Source organism: Scylla paramamosain, chromosome 28 (genome assembly GCF_035594125.1).
Source record: "Scylla paramamosain isolate STU-SP2022 chromosome 28, ASM3559412v1, whole genome shotgun sequence".
In the NCBI taxonomy this organism is placed as follows: Eukaryota; Metazoa; Arthropoda; class Malacostraca; order Decapoda; family Portunidae; genus Scylla; species Scylla paramamosain.
In genome coordinates this window covers 8,090,001-8,108,546 of record NC_087178.1, presented here as the reverse complement: position 1 = coordinate 8,108,546, position 18,546 = coordinate 8,090,001, and the positions used below count along the sequence as shown (strand labels likewise).

The 18,546-nt window shown below is 43.1% G+C and overlaps 1 protein-coding gene across 12 annotated transcripts in view; it reads left to right on the top strand.

Annotated features, from left to right (window-relative positions):
- Positions 1-274: 274 nt before the first annotated feature.
- LOC135114871 (uncharacterized) overlaps positions 275-18,546 on the top strand; it is a 23,197-nt gene continuing 4,925 nt past the window's right edge. Inside the window, exons 1-7 of one of the 12 annotated variants that reach the window (XM_064031056.1) lie at positions 276-516; positions 1,198-1,457; positions 2,357-2,559; positions 5,382-5,517; positions 8,536-8,609; positions 14,039-14,193; positions 17,599-17,688. In XM_064031056.1, the coding sequence (XP_063887126.1) occupies positions 5,469-5,517; positions 8,536-8,609; positions 14,039-14,193; positions 17,599-17,688 (368 nt within the window). In that variant the 5' untranslated portion in view covers positions 276-516; positions 1,198-1,457; positions 2,357-2,559; positions 5,382-5,468. The other 11 variants (XM_064031060.1, XM_064031055.1, XM_064031058.1 and 8 more) reach the window with 11 other exon arrangements.

Here is an 18,546-nt window from a genome sequence, read left to right as displayed (position 1 = left end):
GTGGAAGGGGAAGAATATTTGTGTCTTGGTGGATCGGGTGCAAGGAAGCTAAAAGAAAAAAAAAGAAAAAAAAAATAGAAATAAAGATTAATGCTGATGAGTTTAGAATGAAAGAAGTTTTCAGGTGAATTAGCAAGTGAAGGATACGATAAGTACAAATAAAGATGCGAGGATGGAAGAATTCAGTCTTCAGCTTCCTAGTAATGAGAGCAGCGGAGGTTTTAGACTAATGATCTTGATTTTTGGTCGAACTAAACCTTGGTCTTGATATAACACGCATTTCTTCCGCAAGGATCGTGCTCACTGTCACTTTGGTGCGCATAAATTTTCTGTGAGTTTGTGGCCCGTGTGCAAGAATGCTCGTGGTGTGTGACCGTGGTTGTGGAGGTGGTGCTGGTGTGGTGGTGATGGGAAGAGGCTTTGATGAGTGAGCGCAGGTGTCTCCCGCTCTCCTCGCCCCAGTCAGCTATTAAGTGGTGGGCTTTGCTGGCTGTTCTCTGCTTCATCATATCAGAGGTTCGTAAACACCATTTTAAGTCTGGGCCCGTGTTCTGATACGCTTTGTTCTCTTATCAGGACTTCCCCAAACGTCTCAGAGATGAGTTGTTAATTTCCACTCAGTGTCTTTTCTACAGATGGTGCAGAATCTTTGTTAAGCTATCATTATAATCATAAAAAAAAACGCCAGTGAAAACTCTCAGTATAGTCTGTTTAAAGTACTCGAGGTATATGGCACATAATTTCCATCATGCTTATTTTAACTAGTCTTGATTTTAATAACTAATGTATTCGTAGGAATGTGGCTTTAGTTCCAGGAAAAATATGAGTACGCCGGGCAAGGCAGAAGGAAATTTATAATCATGTGGTGAGTGCAGGGACAGTTTTCAATTTTAAATGAGACGTTTTAAGAATTTGGTAGGCTGTGTAATGCTGTACTATCCTATACTGACGTGTTCGAGAGGTGCTTAGCCTACTGCATTACGTGATCGGTCTTGACTTCCAACACTAAACAGTCTCTGCATTTAACACTCAACCACTGTATTGTAAAATTAATCATATAAGTCGAAAGCATTTATTTAATTACTATTTTTGTACAAGCACAGTAGTTTACATGGATGATTTAGAGTTAACCTTCCTGATCACTAGCCACCAGCGAAGGTTTACTGGCTAATCTCTGTTTATTATTCTCGCCACCAGCAACTGTGACCTCGAACATGCACATATGGACTGGCAAACACAAGCAGACCACTCTACTGACACTATAAAGCCGCATTGTGTCGCGTATCACCGTGTCGTGTATAGAGGAAGGAAGTACGACAAGACAATAACACGCAGGAAGTGGAGCTTTAACACACATGGGCGGGATGGAGGAAGGGAAGGATCGAGGGAGCTGCTACTTGTTGAATGTTGCAAGATTACGTGTTATTTATGCAAGCTTCCCATCGCAGCGGAATTTGGTTGGTTTGAGCGGTGAAAGCAGGCGTGAGGTGCAGGCGTGAGGGCATGTGGGGAAACACCGCCGGAATGTTAAAGATGAACATCTGCCCGAGGTTCACGTAGAGAGCAGCTGTGTTGAATCGCAGAGAGAGAGAGAGAGAGAGAGAGAGAGAGAGAGAGAGAGAGAGAGAGATATCCAGCTGGTGATATTACCCTTGTCTCCCTCATTCTCTGCCACCCGCATAACTTGCCATGGCTAACCAAGCTGTTTTTCACCCAATTTGTTCTTCACTATGAGTTTATGTTAGGTAAACAAGGTGTCTCAATGGCAGGTTTGAGTACCAGGAAAATGTATATAATATTTTTCATAAATGTTTGGTTACGTTCATTCACTTTATATATATATATATATATATATATATATATATATATATATATATATATATATATATATATATATATATATATATATATATATATATATATATATCTTAACCTTCTTGATGGATGACAGTGAATTTATCACACAGTAAATCTCGTGATGTTACAGTTTCGACTTGTTTTTGTGTTTATTGTATAGATTCTTTTGTTGACACGTTGATTACTGGGAGAGCATGTTTTATGTAGCGTTGCGGTGCTGCTCCAGCGAGCAGCGTGTGTCTGGCTGTCTGTTGTTGCTCTCACGCGAGCATACACCTCAGCAAGTACATAAATCACATATTATACTGTGAGGATATTTACCTTTTGATACATTACGCTGGGTTACAAGACAGTGGTGTGTTGCTTCATGACCTACAACATAGATGATCGTCTTAGTTTCTGATTGTAATATACCTCATTTAATTACTACCTAAATGGGCGAAAGGTATGACCAACATTAAATTCATGCCCTTTCAGTTACTGTCACATTGCTTGACAGACTGTGACGGCATTCTCCTTGGGTGTGAACGCACGGAGGCACTCACTTTCGACTCTGGAGAGGACGTGAGAGGTAGTGTTTTGTGCACCACTTGAGGCGCGTGTTCACCAACACACCCAGTGCACCCCTTCCCTCAGCCACCAAGGCCGTCACAGGTGCCGCTGGTGTCGTTGTGAGTCACAGTATCGCGCCTCAGAATCCGGGTAAGATCGACAGCTGTTTCCTAGATGGCCAGAAGGAGTCGCTGTGCGTGGGTTGGAGGATGTCACACACACACACACACACACACCACACACACGTACCTGTGCTGAAGGAACTATCTCCAGGCGACTTTCATCTCGTCCTCATCCTTTGTTATATCATGTATTTTTTTTTTTCTTTCCGCGGTTTTCCCGTTATTTGTTTTGACGTCATGTGTAATTAATCAACAACTATTACTATAATGTAGATCATAATATGGATTAAGTTGTAATATACCATGAACGAGAGGACATACGTAATGCTCTGGGACCATACAATATTCTGAAACACTTGTGCCTCACCTCCACCACATTTATATAAAGCTAGTTAAAGCTACATAGGCTGTTAAGAGTGTTTATATGGTTCTAGTGACAGATTGACAAAATTCGTACATTATTAGTAGGAGAAACGCTCTTGAAAATCCTCCTTTGAAAGTAGTCGTGATGAGAGAGTAGAGCGTTTCAGAATGGGGACTTACGTAGCTTATTTGAAAAGGTTGCCGGAGACGGAGGGAGGTTGTGTTGCGAGCGTGGGGGGAAGAGAGTGATAAGCTTGACTGTTACTGGGAGACAGAAACCATTGAACCGAATTAGTAAGAATGCAAACATGAAAAACAAGTACAAATATATTAAATCAGACAGAAAATCAGGAAGGAAAGAACACACTAATATAATTAATCTTGATCTCAGGGCTCAATGAGTTTAAGGCATTGTCGTAAATCTACCTTCATCACCACCACCGCCGCCGCCTTCGCTGCGGCTGCTCCTAAGAATCACTGCGTCATTCCTCACTATTTTCGTTTTTATCTTGACTCGCATTAGTGTGATTGCAGACTCCATTGTTGCCTCATGGCCGCCATTGTGGTTTCCTTTAATTTACTCAGACTGTCACTCCACATGCCAGTCTCCACCGGTATCTATCATCCATCTCTTTGTCTATTTATCTTGCATTTGAGCTGAGCACACACACACACACACACACACACACACACACACACACACACACACACACACACACACACACACACACTCACACACACACACACATCCCAGACTCCACGTATGTCTATCATTCCATCTATCTCTGTATTTATCTAGCTATCTACAGGTCGACCTATATAGTTGGGACTACTACTACTTCTGCTGCTGTTTTTTTTTTTCCTGGTATTATTGTTTTCTGCTTAATTAGTATGGATGCTGCAACTTCCGCACCAGTTCGTGTCTCATTGCCTGAGACGTGGGTGGTACGCGTATACTAGCAGCAGCAGCAGCCGCCTCCCTTCTTTTCCCGCCTCCCCACACATATTCTCTCTAAGGCCAGGTTGTGGGTAGCGGCGTCCATGTAGCTGCCTTGTACAGTACACCCTAACAACTGTTACGCGAGGACGAACACAACCACGCGTCCTTCGTGGCAGCTGCTCAGTGAGTGCGCGCGCAGCTTGTCAGCAGTATTCCCTCAGTCTGTTTTTGTGAGCAGTGAACTTCCAGCCCGCCAGGTTATCGCTAGGGACGCACAGGTGATTCGGGAACCTCTGGAATGCAGGAGTGAAGCTGAGTGGAAGTTGTTTTGTTCTAGCTGAGTGGTGGTGGTGGTGGTGGTCTCCCTGGGTGGCGTGCCCGTCCCCTCCCCCTCAGGTCTTCCTGCCTGTTGGTCTCGTCCCCACGTGTGTTGCTATGCTGGCTGCTGAGTCCTGACCCGTGCTCGCTCCCAGGGGTCAGTGAGAGTAATCACAGTTCAGAGTCGGGTGGCATTTAGTTGCGAATATCTCGTGTTTCTTCCTGCAAGCCACGTCCATCCCACCTTGCCACGCCCGTCCGTTTGACCAGCACGTCTGGACCAGGAGAACTGACATCCTGCAGAAGGAATGCAGTCATGAGGTTTGGCCAAGCACCGTGGTGTAATGGCACAAGATACAGTGTTTCAAGAACAGTGACTCTTTACCATACAATCGGTGAATTACCTACCGTGTTCTCTTAAAAGTTTGCTTACTAATGTATTTGATTTCTTATTTTTTGGAAAGTGAATAAGTTAGAACTAGATCGTGAAGCTTTTTTTTTTCTTACTGTATAGTGTTGTAGCAAATATTTGAAATTAAACAGCATGGGATTCGTGAGTTACCTGAGATACGCTGGACCCCTACCTATGAAGAGGGCAGGATGGGCAGGACTGGGTACGACCGAGGACAGAACAAGAAAACCTGTTCAAAGACCACGGATAGGAATGGCAGCAGGCAACGGGCCTGATCTGAGGTGAGGTGAAGCTGGCATTGGCCCAAGGAAGATAAAGTCCCAGCTTCCCCAGGAATTAGTGCTTGCCTGACCCCGTGAAGCGTGTAGCGTTAGCAGTGCAGTCACCAGCGGCGTGTGCATGGGGTAGTGTTGGAATCCCACGGTCAGTGTCTGGTTCAGCGCGGTCTCAGAGAAACCAAGATGTTTTTACCATGTATATATGTATAGCACGCGTGTATTAATATTTGTGTTGATTAATATTTGTGTAATAGTCGTGTTGTAATGTAACATATTCTCTTGATGTTGAATCTGTGCTTATCTCTCAGTTATGCTTGTATCAAAGTACATGTGCCTCTGAGTAAGTTATTATTATTATTATTATTATTATTATTATTATTATTATTATTATTATTATTATTATTATTATTATATCATCATTATTATTATTATTATTACCATTATCATCATTACTTAGGTGAGTTTCAGATCAAAGGTTCAAGAACAATAGTTGAGTGCGTGCGTGCATTGTTTCACCGGCATTTCGTTTTGTTACATAGAAAGAGAGAGAGTGGATGTGAGTGAGCTGCCCCGCTCCGCCCCGCCCCGCCACCGCCTCCTCACCTGCCGAGCGCCGTGGGACAGCCATGGACCTCCACAACCACGTCCCGGACCACGACGCGGTGAACCCTGAAGGTAAAAGAGAGAGAGAGAGAGAGAGAGAGAGAGAGACTTTCCCTAGATAGAATTTCCCCCACTACATTCCTGCATAATTTTCTCACTTGACACTAAGAAAGAAGTGCAGCTGACATACGAGTACATAGAGGCAAACTGTATTTTCTGTATGCTTTGGGCTTGTATTGCCTATAGAAAGATATACAAAAACTCGGATTCAGATAGAGTGGTCGATGAATGGAACAGACTCAGTAATCAGGTTGTTCGTGCTGAGTCAATAGGAAGCTTTCAAAGGACATAAAACAAGATTAGACACGTTTATGAATGGGGGATGATGGGTGGAAATAGGCAAGCGTGTTTTATAAAGGGACTGCCACGTGGGGGCCTGATGGCATCTTGCAGCTTCCTTTGTTTTCTTATGTTCCGGTTCGTGGAGGCCTTGATGCTTGTAGGGAGGAGGAGAATGTGGGGGAAAGAGGAGGAAGAGGAGGCGACCTGCACGGACACTAGGAAAATAGCTTCCCATCTGACGGGTTGGAAAATTACTTCCTTGAGTTGTCTGGGGAAATACCTTCTCCTGCCCCTCCGCTCCTTTAATTCCCCCCCTCCTCCTCCTCCTCCTCTTGATGCACCTACCTTCCTACACTGCCACCTCCTCCAATTTTACCACCCGTTGAACCTCAGTCTCTCTCACCACCTCTTGCGACACTTTATTTCTCACACACACACACACACACACACACACACACACACACACACACACACACACACACACAGCCTTCCCCGTCACGATCTCTCAGGGCCAGACTATGACAGTACAGTTTGCTCTCCCGAAGGTTACCTCTAATAGTCCGCTGGTACACACACACACACACACACACACACACACACACACACACACACACACACACACACACACACACACACACACACACACACAAGACATTCCTGCATGTACAAGTGTTGGCAGACTGTAACCCTTCCTTCTTTCTGTTCACACTCATGCCACTGAGGAAAGATAATTTGCAAGGATACACGGGAAAGAGGAAAAGGGATTATTTTTTGTTTCTTTTACTACATAATTATTTGAGAGACTAGGATAAACAGTATGGCTTAATCTTTTGACTGCCACTTGGTACACCTTTACCAATCACTCTGAAACATCTTTACTTGTTCTGCAGCCACATCCGATCTTTAAGTTAGGTAGAAACTGCAAAATCTATTCTTTTCACCCATAACTTTCTTGCTGATGCTTATAAAGATTTCGTACATTGCATGTGGTGGTGATAATAGTCTTGCATAAAAGTGAAAGGCTTATAAAAGTACATACGTAGATGGTTATTGGGAAAAGTCCGTCCATTAGTGAATAGGTTAACTGAACAACCGACGAACTGGAAGAAAAAATAATAGCGCTTATTTGGAGTCTTGTAAGGGTGGCTCGGGTGAGGAACCAGTGGAAGGAGGGAAAGGTGTAGTTGGTAATCTGAATCTTGTATTATAATGATGCTATTAAAATACATATTGCAAGGATGGATAGATGAGTCTCGTCCTTCTTAATGTATTTGAGTGGAGCTTCCTTGACGAACCACCACCACCATCACCACTACCTGCTTCTCCTCCTCCTCCTCCTCCTCCTCCTCCTCCTCCTTTTGCTGTTTGTACTTCCTTTATATATTCCTTTGTATTCCTCGTCTTCTATGTGTCATCTTATTATCATCGTCATTGTTCTGCCCTCTCTTCCCTTCCACGCCCTTCCCTGTCGCCTTTCCTCCTCAGCCTACGAAGGAGAAACGTCGATCGATAGACAGAAACCTGATAGACAGACGCACGCCCGTCTCGCCTTGCTATTGCGACAGATACGAAGATAGATAACAAATGAAGGCGTCGCTTGCTCTAATTTCGTGCTGCTTGCTGGGCTGGAATTAATTTGGGTGATTAATCTTGTGATAAATTGCTGGTATCAGAGAGAGAGAGAGAGAGAGAGAGAGAGAGAGAGAGAGAGAGAGAGAGAGAGAGAGAGAGAGAATAAGGGTTGAAATGTTACGTGTTTTTAATTCTTCATGAAGTTAAAAATATATTACAAGGATGACAGAGAGAGAGAGAGAGAGAGAGAGAGAGAGAGAGAGGAGGACTAATAATACTAGGAAAAAGATTTGCTGATGAACGGGAACCAAAGAAATAAAATAAACAAATAAATGAAACCAGTTCAGGGGAGTGGGGGTGAGGGGCAGGTAAGCAGCAAGTGTTCCGAAGTAAGGGTCAGCATATTCTAGGCACAGGGGGGTGTAGGCGTGTGCAGCTGTAGGTGTAGGTGTGCTTATAAGTACATAGACTTCAGAAACTCAACGCTCGCAAGGGAAACACTAAGGAACACACAGAAACACAAAGAAAAAACAAAGAGCAGCAGATGAGAGGAGGTAAGAGAGAGAGAAGTGCGGCTATACAAACATAATGAACACAAATGACGAACAAAGGGCAACAGACGAGAGGAGGTAAGAGAGATAGGAAGATGGGGCTATACAGACATAATGGAACACAAAGAACGAACAAAAAGCAGCAGAGCAGAGCGGAAAGAGAGACTCCTACCTGCCCGTCCCATCCTCCTGTCCTCCCGTTATTTTCTCGTCTTCCCTCCCTCCCTTTACTCATCTCCTTATAATGTCATGTTGTTAATGGAGGGTTCTGCTGTGAGGTAATAACATGATGATAATAATAACAATAATAATAATAATAATATGTAATCCCTTTGTGTTTTTCCAGATAGAACATGTGGCGATGTTAAATGTTTAAATGTTGTAGCGATGCATAGATTCATTTCATGTGGCGCAACCCTTTCTCTGATACCACTTTTCTTCAGCTTAATATAATTGTGTGGTGCAAGTTTAGAGTGTAATCTCAAAGGGCACTAAGGTTATTGACAATTCAAATACATCTTTCAGTGCCTCGGGTTACGTATCTCAGTATAACATCCTTGCTCAATACTTAACAAGCAGTGACGTGTCATTAGGCGTGTGGGAGTTAACGTTGATATCCCCCCAGGTCTATCAGATGTCCCCGCCGAGTACCCGATGTCCTCCCTGCTGGATGGCTTGCCTGAGACACAGCACAACCAGGTGAGGAAGCCGAGGGTGGAGGAAGAAGTGAGGGATCAGAGGGTAGAGATAGAAGTACAGGTGATAAGGTATGTACATGTGCACTAACCTAACCTGTGTGTGTGTGTGTGTGTGTGTGTGTGTGTGTGTGTGTGTGTGTGGTGGGAGAGAAAGAGAGGGGAAGGGAGGGGACACTGCCACAACTGTGCTAAATTGAGATATTACGAAGAAGGGAAAAGAGAGAGAGGGAGAGATAAGTTAGCTGTGGTTACCAGCATCCTGTTCTTTCTTTCTATTTATCTTTCTTTTCTTGTACATGTGTTTGGCTGTGAAGTTGATGGTTGAAGTACAGTAATTGTGAGGATAACGTAGCACAACGGACCAACCCACATCATGAACACACTCGTGAGAAACAAGGTGCCGTGACAATAGGTCCCAGTAATAACAACAACAACAACAACCACAGCGAGTTCTCCCAGTCAGTATCTGCCACAAAGCACTGACTTACGCGAACAGAAGCCAAACAAACAAAAAACAAGACGTCTTCTTCAAAGGAGCGAACACAAAATTCTTGATAAACTCTTTTCATATCAATATTAATACGAAAAGTCCCATAAAAGTGAAGACTGGTAACTCTGGAATTCCCTGTCTCTGCTTTAGTATTTCCTCCTGCTTATTACTTCAACACTCTCGAGAGGGAAGTATCTAGTGGATGTTATTGGCGTTTTCATGATTTTAGTGATAATTTAGTAAGGATTTTGCATCATTAACATAAAAAAAAACATCCATGAGAACCCGATTTGTAATTTTTGTGGCCTTTAAAAGTAGTAATTGTGAGAGAGAGTTTCGAAGTAAGACCTGTATTCAGAAACGCCTTGAGTTCACCACGACTGTTTTCAAATGCCACAAAGATGATTAGCTGGATTCTCAAGGAGTTTTTCCTGTTGATAATATAGAAATCTTGTTAATCTGTCACTACGTAGAACCGTAAAAAAACACCTGTAAAACTTTGTGTCATTTCAGTTGGAGCTTTTCGAAAATAGTGGAGGTGCAGCGCAGAAGTGTTTCAGAATACAGTCCTAAGACCTCATGCTGCGTGACTCCTCGCATACATTGATAAGCGGAACCATGCGTGCGAATCTGGGTTACTTTCATTCACCCAGCCACTTACACCCATCTACTCACCTACACCAAACCCGCTATCCACACCTCATCCACACACCTTATCACCAACACCCTCCACTCACCGATCTACCGACTTACCTATCTATTCACACACCTATTCACCCCCCCATCCACCCCACGTACCCATTCACTCACGCATCTACCTATCCATTCGCACGACAATTCACCCAACCACCCATTCACACATATATCCACCCACACATCTACTTACTCTCCATTCCACCTACTTTCTCGCACATCAGTCCTTGGTGAATGGTCAGCGGCAGTGTGTTTGTGTGTGTGTTTGTTATTCTCTCTCTCTCTCTCTCTCTCTCTCTCTCTCTCTCTCTCTCTCTCTCTCTCTCTCTCTCTCTCTCTCTCTCTCTCCCCCCCCGTGTGTGTGTGTGTGTGTGTGTGTTGACAGGCTTTGCTGCGCCTGCTCCCCAGTCACAGACGTCAAGCTCTTTTCCGCTCTTTTCCTCCGTGTTTTTGGCCAATCCCAAGACGGCACGTCACCCAGTAGACAGGCGGGAAACACTTCACGTCTTCAGTTTGAACATGGGTACCATTGTGACCGGATGGATTAAGTGTCAATATTATTACTGGACTTTCACTGCGAGACGATGATTAATACAATACGTGTTCGTGAAAGGCCTTGTAAGTATATATGTAATAAGGTTAGGTTGTGTCGGTTACTTTAATGTCCTTAGGAATTATTTTACTTTAGGTTCAGTCAGCAGGATAACACACACACACACACACACACACACACACACACACACACACACACACACACACACACACACACACACACACACACACACACACATAACAAATAAACCAGAGTGACTGTCTTCCTCGCTGAGGTCGCCGCAGCGGCCATGATGGTTCGTCAGAGTCCGGCCAGATTCAAATTTACTTTTTATTTTTGTTTCTTAATTTGTTTATTTCTGCCGCTACTTAAGTTTTTATAGCTTCTAAAAATATTTTGGTATGTTTCAAGTGTTTTTTATGTCTGTTAATGGAAATATAGTGATTTAGTTGTTTATATGTAAATATGTGTCGGATTTCCAGTTTTTTTTTTTTTTTTCAAAGCACTCATAATGACTTTATTTGAGCCGTTAAGTAAGTGTTTATTGCTTCTAAGAATTGCTCATGATTTTTAAAGAGTTTATTATTCCTGTTAAGTTAAATACATGGACTTTAGAGTGATTTGTAATCCTGTTAAAGTTTTAAATTTTGACGTTTCATATTTAAAAAAAATCTTTATTTCAGTTTATAACTAACTTTGAATTGTCTCAAAAAGTCATATATATTTTTTAGTGTTTTATATTCTTTTTAAGTCAAAATGGGTGGACATTTCATTGGTTTTAACGTGTCAAGGTTCCAACATTTTCCATATTACATATATTTATATATCTTTATTATTACTGATATTTGAAATGTTTTGATATTCACGGTTTTAGTTAAAGTATATGACAAATTAGAATATATAAAGAAATCGAGTCTAGCTGTCTTTCTTCGAGGGGTCATTTTCAAAATGAAATACGTAACGTAAATTAACGAATTGTGACGTCATCATCTGTGACGTAATCACTAGAACGCAAGCGGAAACCGTCCTCCCTTCGTGTGTGTGTGTGTGTGTGTGTGTGTGTGTGTGTGTGTGTGTGTGTGTGTGTGTGTGTGTGTGTGTTGCTCTGTCTTTTCTCGTACAGATAATGATGGATAAGTCAAAGGGAGTGTGTGAGTGGAGGGATGTGCGGATGGTAGATGCACTGATGTGTAGATAAATGAATGGGTGGATGGAGTGATATGTGGATGGAAGGGTGAGGGAGTGATGGTTAAAGAGGAAGATGGGTGGATGAATGTGTTGTAGTTAGGTGTGTGGGGCAGATGGGTGGGTAGTGAGTAGGTGGATGAGAGGGTGAATGGTTGTGTGGATTGGTGGGTGGGCGAATGTATTAGTGGGCCTGTTGGTGGGGGGGTAGATGGTAAGTGGGTGAGTGGATGGGTGGATGAATGGATGGATGGATGGATGGAAGTCGGTGATTGGCTGGATGGATGGGTAAGTGGATTAGGGGTGGTTGAGTGGGTGAGTAGAGGGGGGTGTGGTTGAGTTAGTTGATGGATGACTTGGGGAACATTTTATTGGTATGTGTGTGTGTGTGTGTGTGTGTGTGGATCCACATGCTGCCTTCACGAAGTCTGTGGTCTAGAGAGAGAGAGAGAGAGAGAGAGAGAGAGAGAGAGAGAGAGAGAGAGAGAGAGAGAGAGAGAGAGAGAGAGAGAGAGTTCTGGTTACCACTTGTGATGTTTTTGTTCTGCGGTATAACTTTTTAATTTATTTTGATCTGGCAGGCAGGGACACACACACACACACACACACACACACACACACACACACACACACACACACACACACACACACACACACACACACACACACACACACACGTTCCCTCACCTCCCTTTACCGCCACACGTCTCCCTCACTAGCGTCAGGCGCGGCACAAATGCTGAGTTACTCTGAAGTGTGACTGTGTACTCTGATCAGTGGCTCGTGAGAGGTGTGTGTGTGACATTTTCCTAGCCGCATACATCGCGTGATCTGTTCAACGTAAGTATTTTGTATTTTTGAGCTTGGCGTACCTGCGTAAGATGAAATATAAGGAGTTGACTGATCAGGTAATATTAACTAGCTGGTCACAATAAAAAGGTGGATGTTACTTTGATATATTTCTTTTCAGCTTTGTTAAGTGAGTCTTTTATTTTTAATTCGGCGTACTTACGTATGATGAAATATAAAGAAGTGTTGAATTATCAGGAATACTAACTCGTTTTAATAAGATGTGAGTGTTACTTTTTTCTTTCTTTTTAGCTCTGTATATACGAGTACGTGAGGTTGCCAGTTAATCTATTACATTAGGTGAGATTACAACATCAGGGAATAAGGGAAGCAGCACGAGATCATCAGGCTTACACGTGGCACTGTATAAAACATACATACTTATTCCTGCCTGTCATCCCCATCCGTAAATGTGTATAATCTCCTTTTAAAAGCTATTAATTCGGTCCTTTAGGTTAGATTAGGTTGAACTACTATACTTTCCTCTCTTATTTAAACTCAAACCTAACAGACACTGGATATAGATAGATTCAAGTGTCGCCTCTTCATATAGCGGAGGTGAGGCCGTGTAGTGGACAGTGTTATCAGCTAGTGCCACCGTGCCATCTGCCTCGATACCCTGGGCGCGACAGTGGATACGTTAGGGACAGTAATACCGTTAGTTATCCACGTGTCCATATAACCTGAGGGAGAGAGGGAGAGGAGACATGAGAGAGGAACAAGAGACTAGCTATTGAAAGGAAGTATATGGGGAGAAGGAGGAAGGAGATGAGTAGGTACGGGGACGAAAGACGAGCGTGTGAGATTGTGTGAGAGTGCGTGAGAGTATGAGAGGTTCCCATGGTTATCATAGGCTGCATGGAGACAACAGACAAGCCACGGTAAGGGAAAAGCCTATCACATGACCATGTTCTCGATGGACAGTGCGGAAGGTGGGCATTACTGAGCGGGTTTCCAAAGGGACGTGAGGACGGTAAACTGAAGTGCTCTCACTGACGAACGAAGCAATAGCAATAGTAGCAATAGTAAAGTAATTCCTAAGCAGTGTGGGTCTTGTAATTTTTCCCTATACCTTGTTTCCTATACTATTATATTTTCAGTCTCATTTTTATTGATTCCATGTCACTTCAGGTTGTACTCGTGTTACAAACGAGGAAGAGGAAGACATTGTAATTGGTTAAGTGCCTGAGTGGGGTTCCCTGAAGGAGTAAGTGACTAAGGCCCGTGAGAGAGAGAGAGAGAGAGAGAGAGAGAGAGAGAGAGAGAGAGAGAGAGAGAGAGAGAGAGAGAGAAACTAGTCATCGTTTTATTATTTCTCTGAAACACTTGAGGCAGCAGTTATCACCTCTCCCTCATGTGTTCTCACCTCGTCGACACACACTCTGCTCACTTAACCTACCGCAACATTACCTAATCTTAACTTAACATTATCTAAACTAAACCAAACCAGACCTAAACCTAACTTAACATTACCAAACCTTAGTGTACCATTACCCTTATAATCTTCACTCCCTCCCTCCCTCAGTCCCTCCCTCACTCACTCACTCCCTTTGAAACTTGCAAACCACCCCTATTCATACCTCCTTACCACTGGCAGCCACAGAAACCCTCACACACACAGCTTCACAGCCTCACAGCGCATCTCCACTTGCCCTTACAGCTGCTGGAGATGCTGCACGTTCCTCTGCTGCACGGGGGTGTGAAGGAGGCGTTTCTGTTGCCCTCCTTCACCACCTCCGACACCCCGTCCTTCGCCCTCGCCTGCTTCCTTCTCGCCATCACCGCCTGCCTCCTTGAGCTCCTTCGTCTGGCTGTGTGAGTACATAAGAACATAAGAAATAAAGGAAGCTGCAAGAAGCGACCAGGCTTACACGTGGCAGTCCCTGTATGAATCACACCTACCTATTTCCATCTGTTATCCCCATCCATAAAATTGTCAAATCTTCTCTTAAAGCTCTCTAGTGTCCTAGCACTAACTACATGATTACTGAGTCCGTTCCACTCATCTACCACTCTAATTTGAGAACCATTTTTTTCCTATCTCCTTCCTAAACCTAAATTTTTCAAGCTTGAACCCGTCATTTCTTGTTCTACCCTGGTTGCTGATCCTAAGAATTTTGCTTACATCTCCCTTATTATAACCTTTATACCACTTAAAGACTTCTATCAGGTCCCTTCTCCTACGTCTCTCTAGAGAATGTAAATTTAACAGCTTCAACCTCGCCTCATAAGGAATACTCCTCATCCCCTGTATCCTTTTAGTCATTCTCCTCTGTACTGATTCTAATAGATCTATATATTTCCTGTAATGTGGGGACCAGAACTGCACAGCGTAGTCTAGATGAGGTCTGACCAGCGCCAAGTATAACTTTAATATTACTTCCGGCCTTCTACTTTTGACACTCCTAAAAATGAATCCTAGTACCCTATTTGACTTGTTTCTGGCTTCTATGCATTGTTTCCCTAGACGGAGTTCAGAGCTAACTATAACTCCTAAATCTTTCTCGTACCCTGTACCTACCAGAGTTTGGGTGTACCTATTGTGTGGGTTTCCTCTACCTACGCTAAGCACTTTGCATTTACTGATATTAAATTGCATTTGCCATCTATCCGTCCATGCATTCAATCTAAGTCTGCCTGCAAGGCGATGGCATCCGATTCTGACCTAATTAATCTACCTATCTTTGTGTCATCCGCAAATTTACTAACATCACTACTAATTCCACTATCCAAGTCATTGATATATATTAAAAATAACAATGGCCCTAATACTGATCCCTGTGGCACCCCACTAATTACATGACCCCACTCGGATTTCGAGCCGTTTATTACCACTCTCTGTCGCCTGTTACCGAGCCATGACGCTATCCAGCCTAACACCTTACCATCTATCCCGTGTGCCCTAACCTTTCTCAGGAGCCTTTCATGGGGTACCTTGTCAAATGCTTTACTAAAGTCCAGATATAAGATATCATAACTATCACCATTATCTACTGCCTCGTACACCTTACTGTAAAAACTTAACAAGTTTGTCAGGCAAGACTTCCCCTTCGTGAAGCCATGCTGTGACTGATTTATCAAGTTATGTTTGTCTAAATGTTCCCTAATGTTCCTCGCTATTATTGACTCTAACATTTTACCTACAACTGAAGTTAAACTGACAGGTCTATGATTAGACGCTAAAGTTTTATCTCCTTTCTTAAAGATGGGTACTACATTAGCCTGCCTCCACATTACTGGTACCTCACCCGACTCCAGTGATTTCCTAAAGACAGAAACTAACGGCTCACTAATAATTTCTTTACATTCCTTAAGTACTCTGGGATATATTTCATCAGGTCCTGGTGACTTGAACTTTTTTACCCTATCTATCTCCTGTTCCACTATTTCCCTAGTTATGGAAATATCTGTCAGCTTCTCATTCTCATCTGCTCTAAACACCTGTTCACTATCTGGCATATCCTGCATGTTTTCCTGGGTGAAGACAGTTAAAAAATAATCATTCAGAAGTTTACTAATCTCCTCCCCAGAACTAACCAGCTCCCCATCTACTGCCTTTAATGGACCTACAGTATCCTTATTCTTCGTCCTGTATACCTGATAAAATCCCTTGGGGTCCGTCTTCGCCTGGCTGGCTACCTTTAATTCATAATTGTCCTTAGCTTTCCTCGTTAACTTCCTGACTGTTCTAACTAATTCATTATATTGTGTCCTTAAAACTTCTTCACCTGCCCTTAATCTCTTATATATACTTCTCTTACGCCCTATATAATGCTTTAACCCAGCAGTCATCCATTTAGGGTCATTTTTTTGTGATCTTATTGTTCTATACGGGATATTTGCTAACTGACCTGTATGAACTTTATCTACGAAATATTTATACAATTCATCTACATTTACTTCCCCTAATCCCCTCATCTCGTCCCCTACCATCCTCTCCCCTCCCTCATCTAGTCGCCTCGACCTCACCTCTCTCATTTCAGCATGACCTGACATTCCAACACTCTCACACCTATCTCCCCCCTCCCACCTCTCTCATCCTGCCTTATCTCCCTGAACTCCGTCCCTGACCTGACCTCACCCTGCATCCTTTGCCAGTCCACTCCTTGGAGGTACCTTTTTAATTCTTCTAAATCTGCTCTCCTAAAGTCAGGTATTTTACTAGTGTTTTTGTTTCTAACAGTTTCTTCCCATTCTAAATTGTACATAATTTCCCTATGGTCACTGTTACCTAGTTGTCTTCCAACCTCTACCTGCGTAACTGCTTCCTCCCTGTTAGTAAGAATTAAATCTAGAATATTATTCCCCCTTGTGGGTTCTACGACTACCTGTTTTGAAAAATTATCCTGAATTACCTTAAGAAATTCCTCTGCTTCCTTGTTACCCACAATCAGACTCCAGTCGATATTCCTAAAATTAAAATCTCCTACCACACATACCTGACTGTACCTGCCTGTTTTATTTAATTCCTTCCACAGTGAGGTGTTAATTTCCTCGGTACTGGTCGGTGGTCTGCAAACTACCCCTAGTACCACTGACTGCGATCCTTCCTTAATATCTACCCATATCACCTCTGCTTTGTTATCTGTTTTAATTCTATTATTCATACAACACTGTAATGTGTCCCTAACGTATAACGCGACGCCTCCTCCTCTCCTCTTTTCCCTATCTTTATAGAACATTGTATACCCATCTATCTTAACCTCTGGATTAAATACTTTTCCTGACATATCTAACCAAGTTTCAGTTAAAGCAATGATATCAAATTTCTCTACGCTCGCTATTCCTCTAAGCAAGTCTATTTTATTCAGAATACTTCTACAGTTTGTGTAGTAAACACTTAAGCTATTTCTCACCATCCCTGAGCTAGCTATCTTTCTAGATTTAACTAATTTGCCCCTCGCCTTCTCCTCACTACCCCTTCTTCCCTCCCGACTAACAAAAAAAGTGCTGGAGTAGTAGTAGTGGTTGTTGTTGCTGTTGTGGTGGTGGTAGTTGTAGTTGTAATGGTGGTCGTAGTGGTATGTTAGTAGCAGTAGTAGTAGCAATAGCAATAGTAGTAGTAGTAGTAGTAAGCTAAAATATATCAACCTATCAATCGATCAAACACTATCTTTGTACCCATCTACCTACTACCTACCTTCCTACTTATCAATCTCTCAATCAACCAATCTATCTACCTAACCTACGTACCTGCCTGATCAAGTACGTGTGTTTCAGATGGTACGTGGAGGGGCAGTACATGTCAGATGGTAACAGCGCTGGTTCCTCCTCCTGTGCCTGCAAACAATGTACTCTGTCAGTTCTCAGGTAAGTGTCTGTCCCAGTTCTCAGGTGTGCTTCTGTTGCCCTCCCTCCTTCCCTTCACGATACGTCCCTTCCTTCATCTTTACTCCCAGCACACCCTTCCCTTCTCCTTCCCTCCAGATCTCTTTCCTTCCTTCCTCCCTGTTGTCTCTTTTATTATTATTATTTTTTTTTTTATCCTCAATCTTTTCTGTACGATTTCTTCCTCTTCCGTTTCCAGCTGCAGTCTCGGTTTCTCTCTCTCTCTCTCTCTCTCTCTCTCTCTCTCTCTCTCTCTCTCTCTCTCTCTCTCTCTCTCTCTCTCTCTCTCTCTCTCTCTCTCTCTCTCTCTCTCTCTCTCTCTCTCTCTCTCTCTCTCGTCTCCTTCCTCACAACATTCTTCTTTTTATTGCTCACTCAGCTTCCCTCCCTCCCTCCCTTCCTCTCCTTCCTCCCTTGGCTCTCTCCCTCTCTTTCCTCACTTTCTCCTCTCCCTCATTTCGCATTCCTCTCGTCTCGCACATCATTTCCTCTCCATCCTTCTCTCCTTCTCTCTTTTTTTTTTCCTTTTTCCTCCACTTCTCCTGTTTCCTCCTTTCCTCTTTTCGTCTTTCTATTTTTATCTTTCCTCATTTTTGTTTCTGTCTGTCTCCCTGTCAGTCTGTATTTGTGTCTCTCTCTCTCTCTCTCTCTCTCTCTCTCTCTCTCTCTCTCTCTCTCTCTCTCTCTCTCTCTCTCTCTCTCTCTCTCTCTCTCTCTCTCTCGCTGATTATTCTATTCTTTCTGTATTTCCTTCCTACATATTTCTTTTCCATCTTCCCCTCTTCCTCCTTCATCCTCCCCTCATTTTGCAGTGTTTCCTTGCCTTGTGTGATCCCCTGG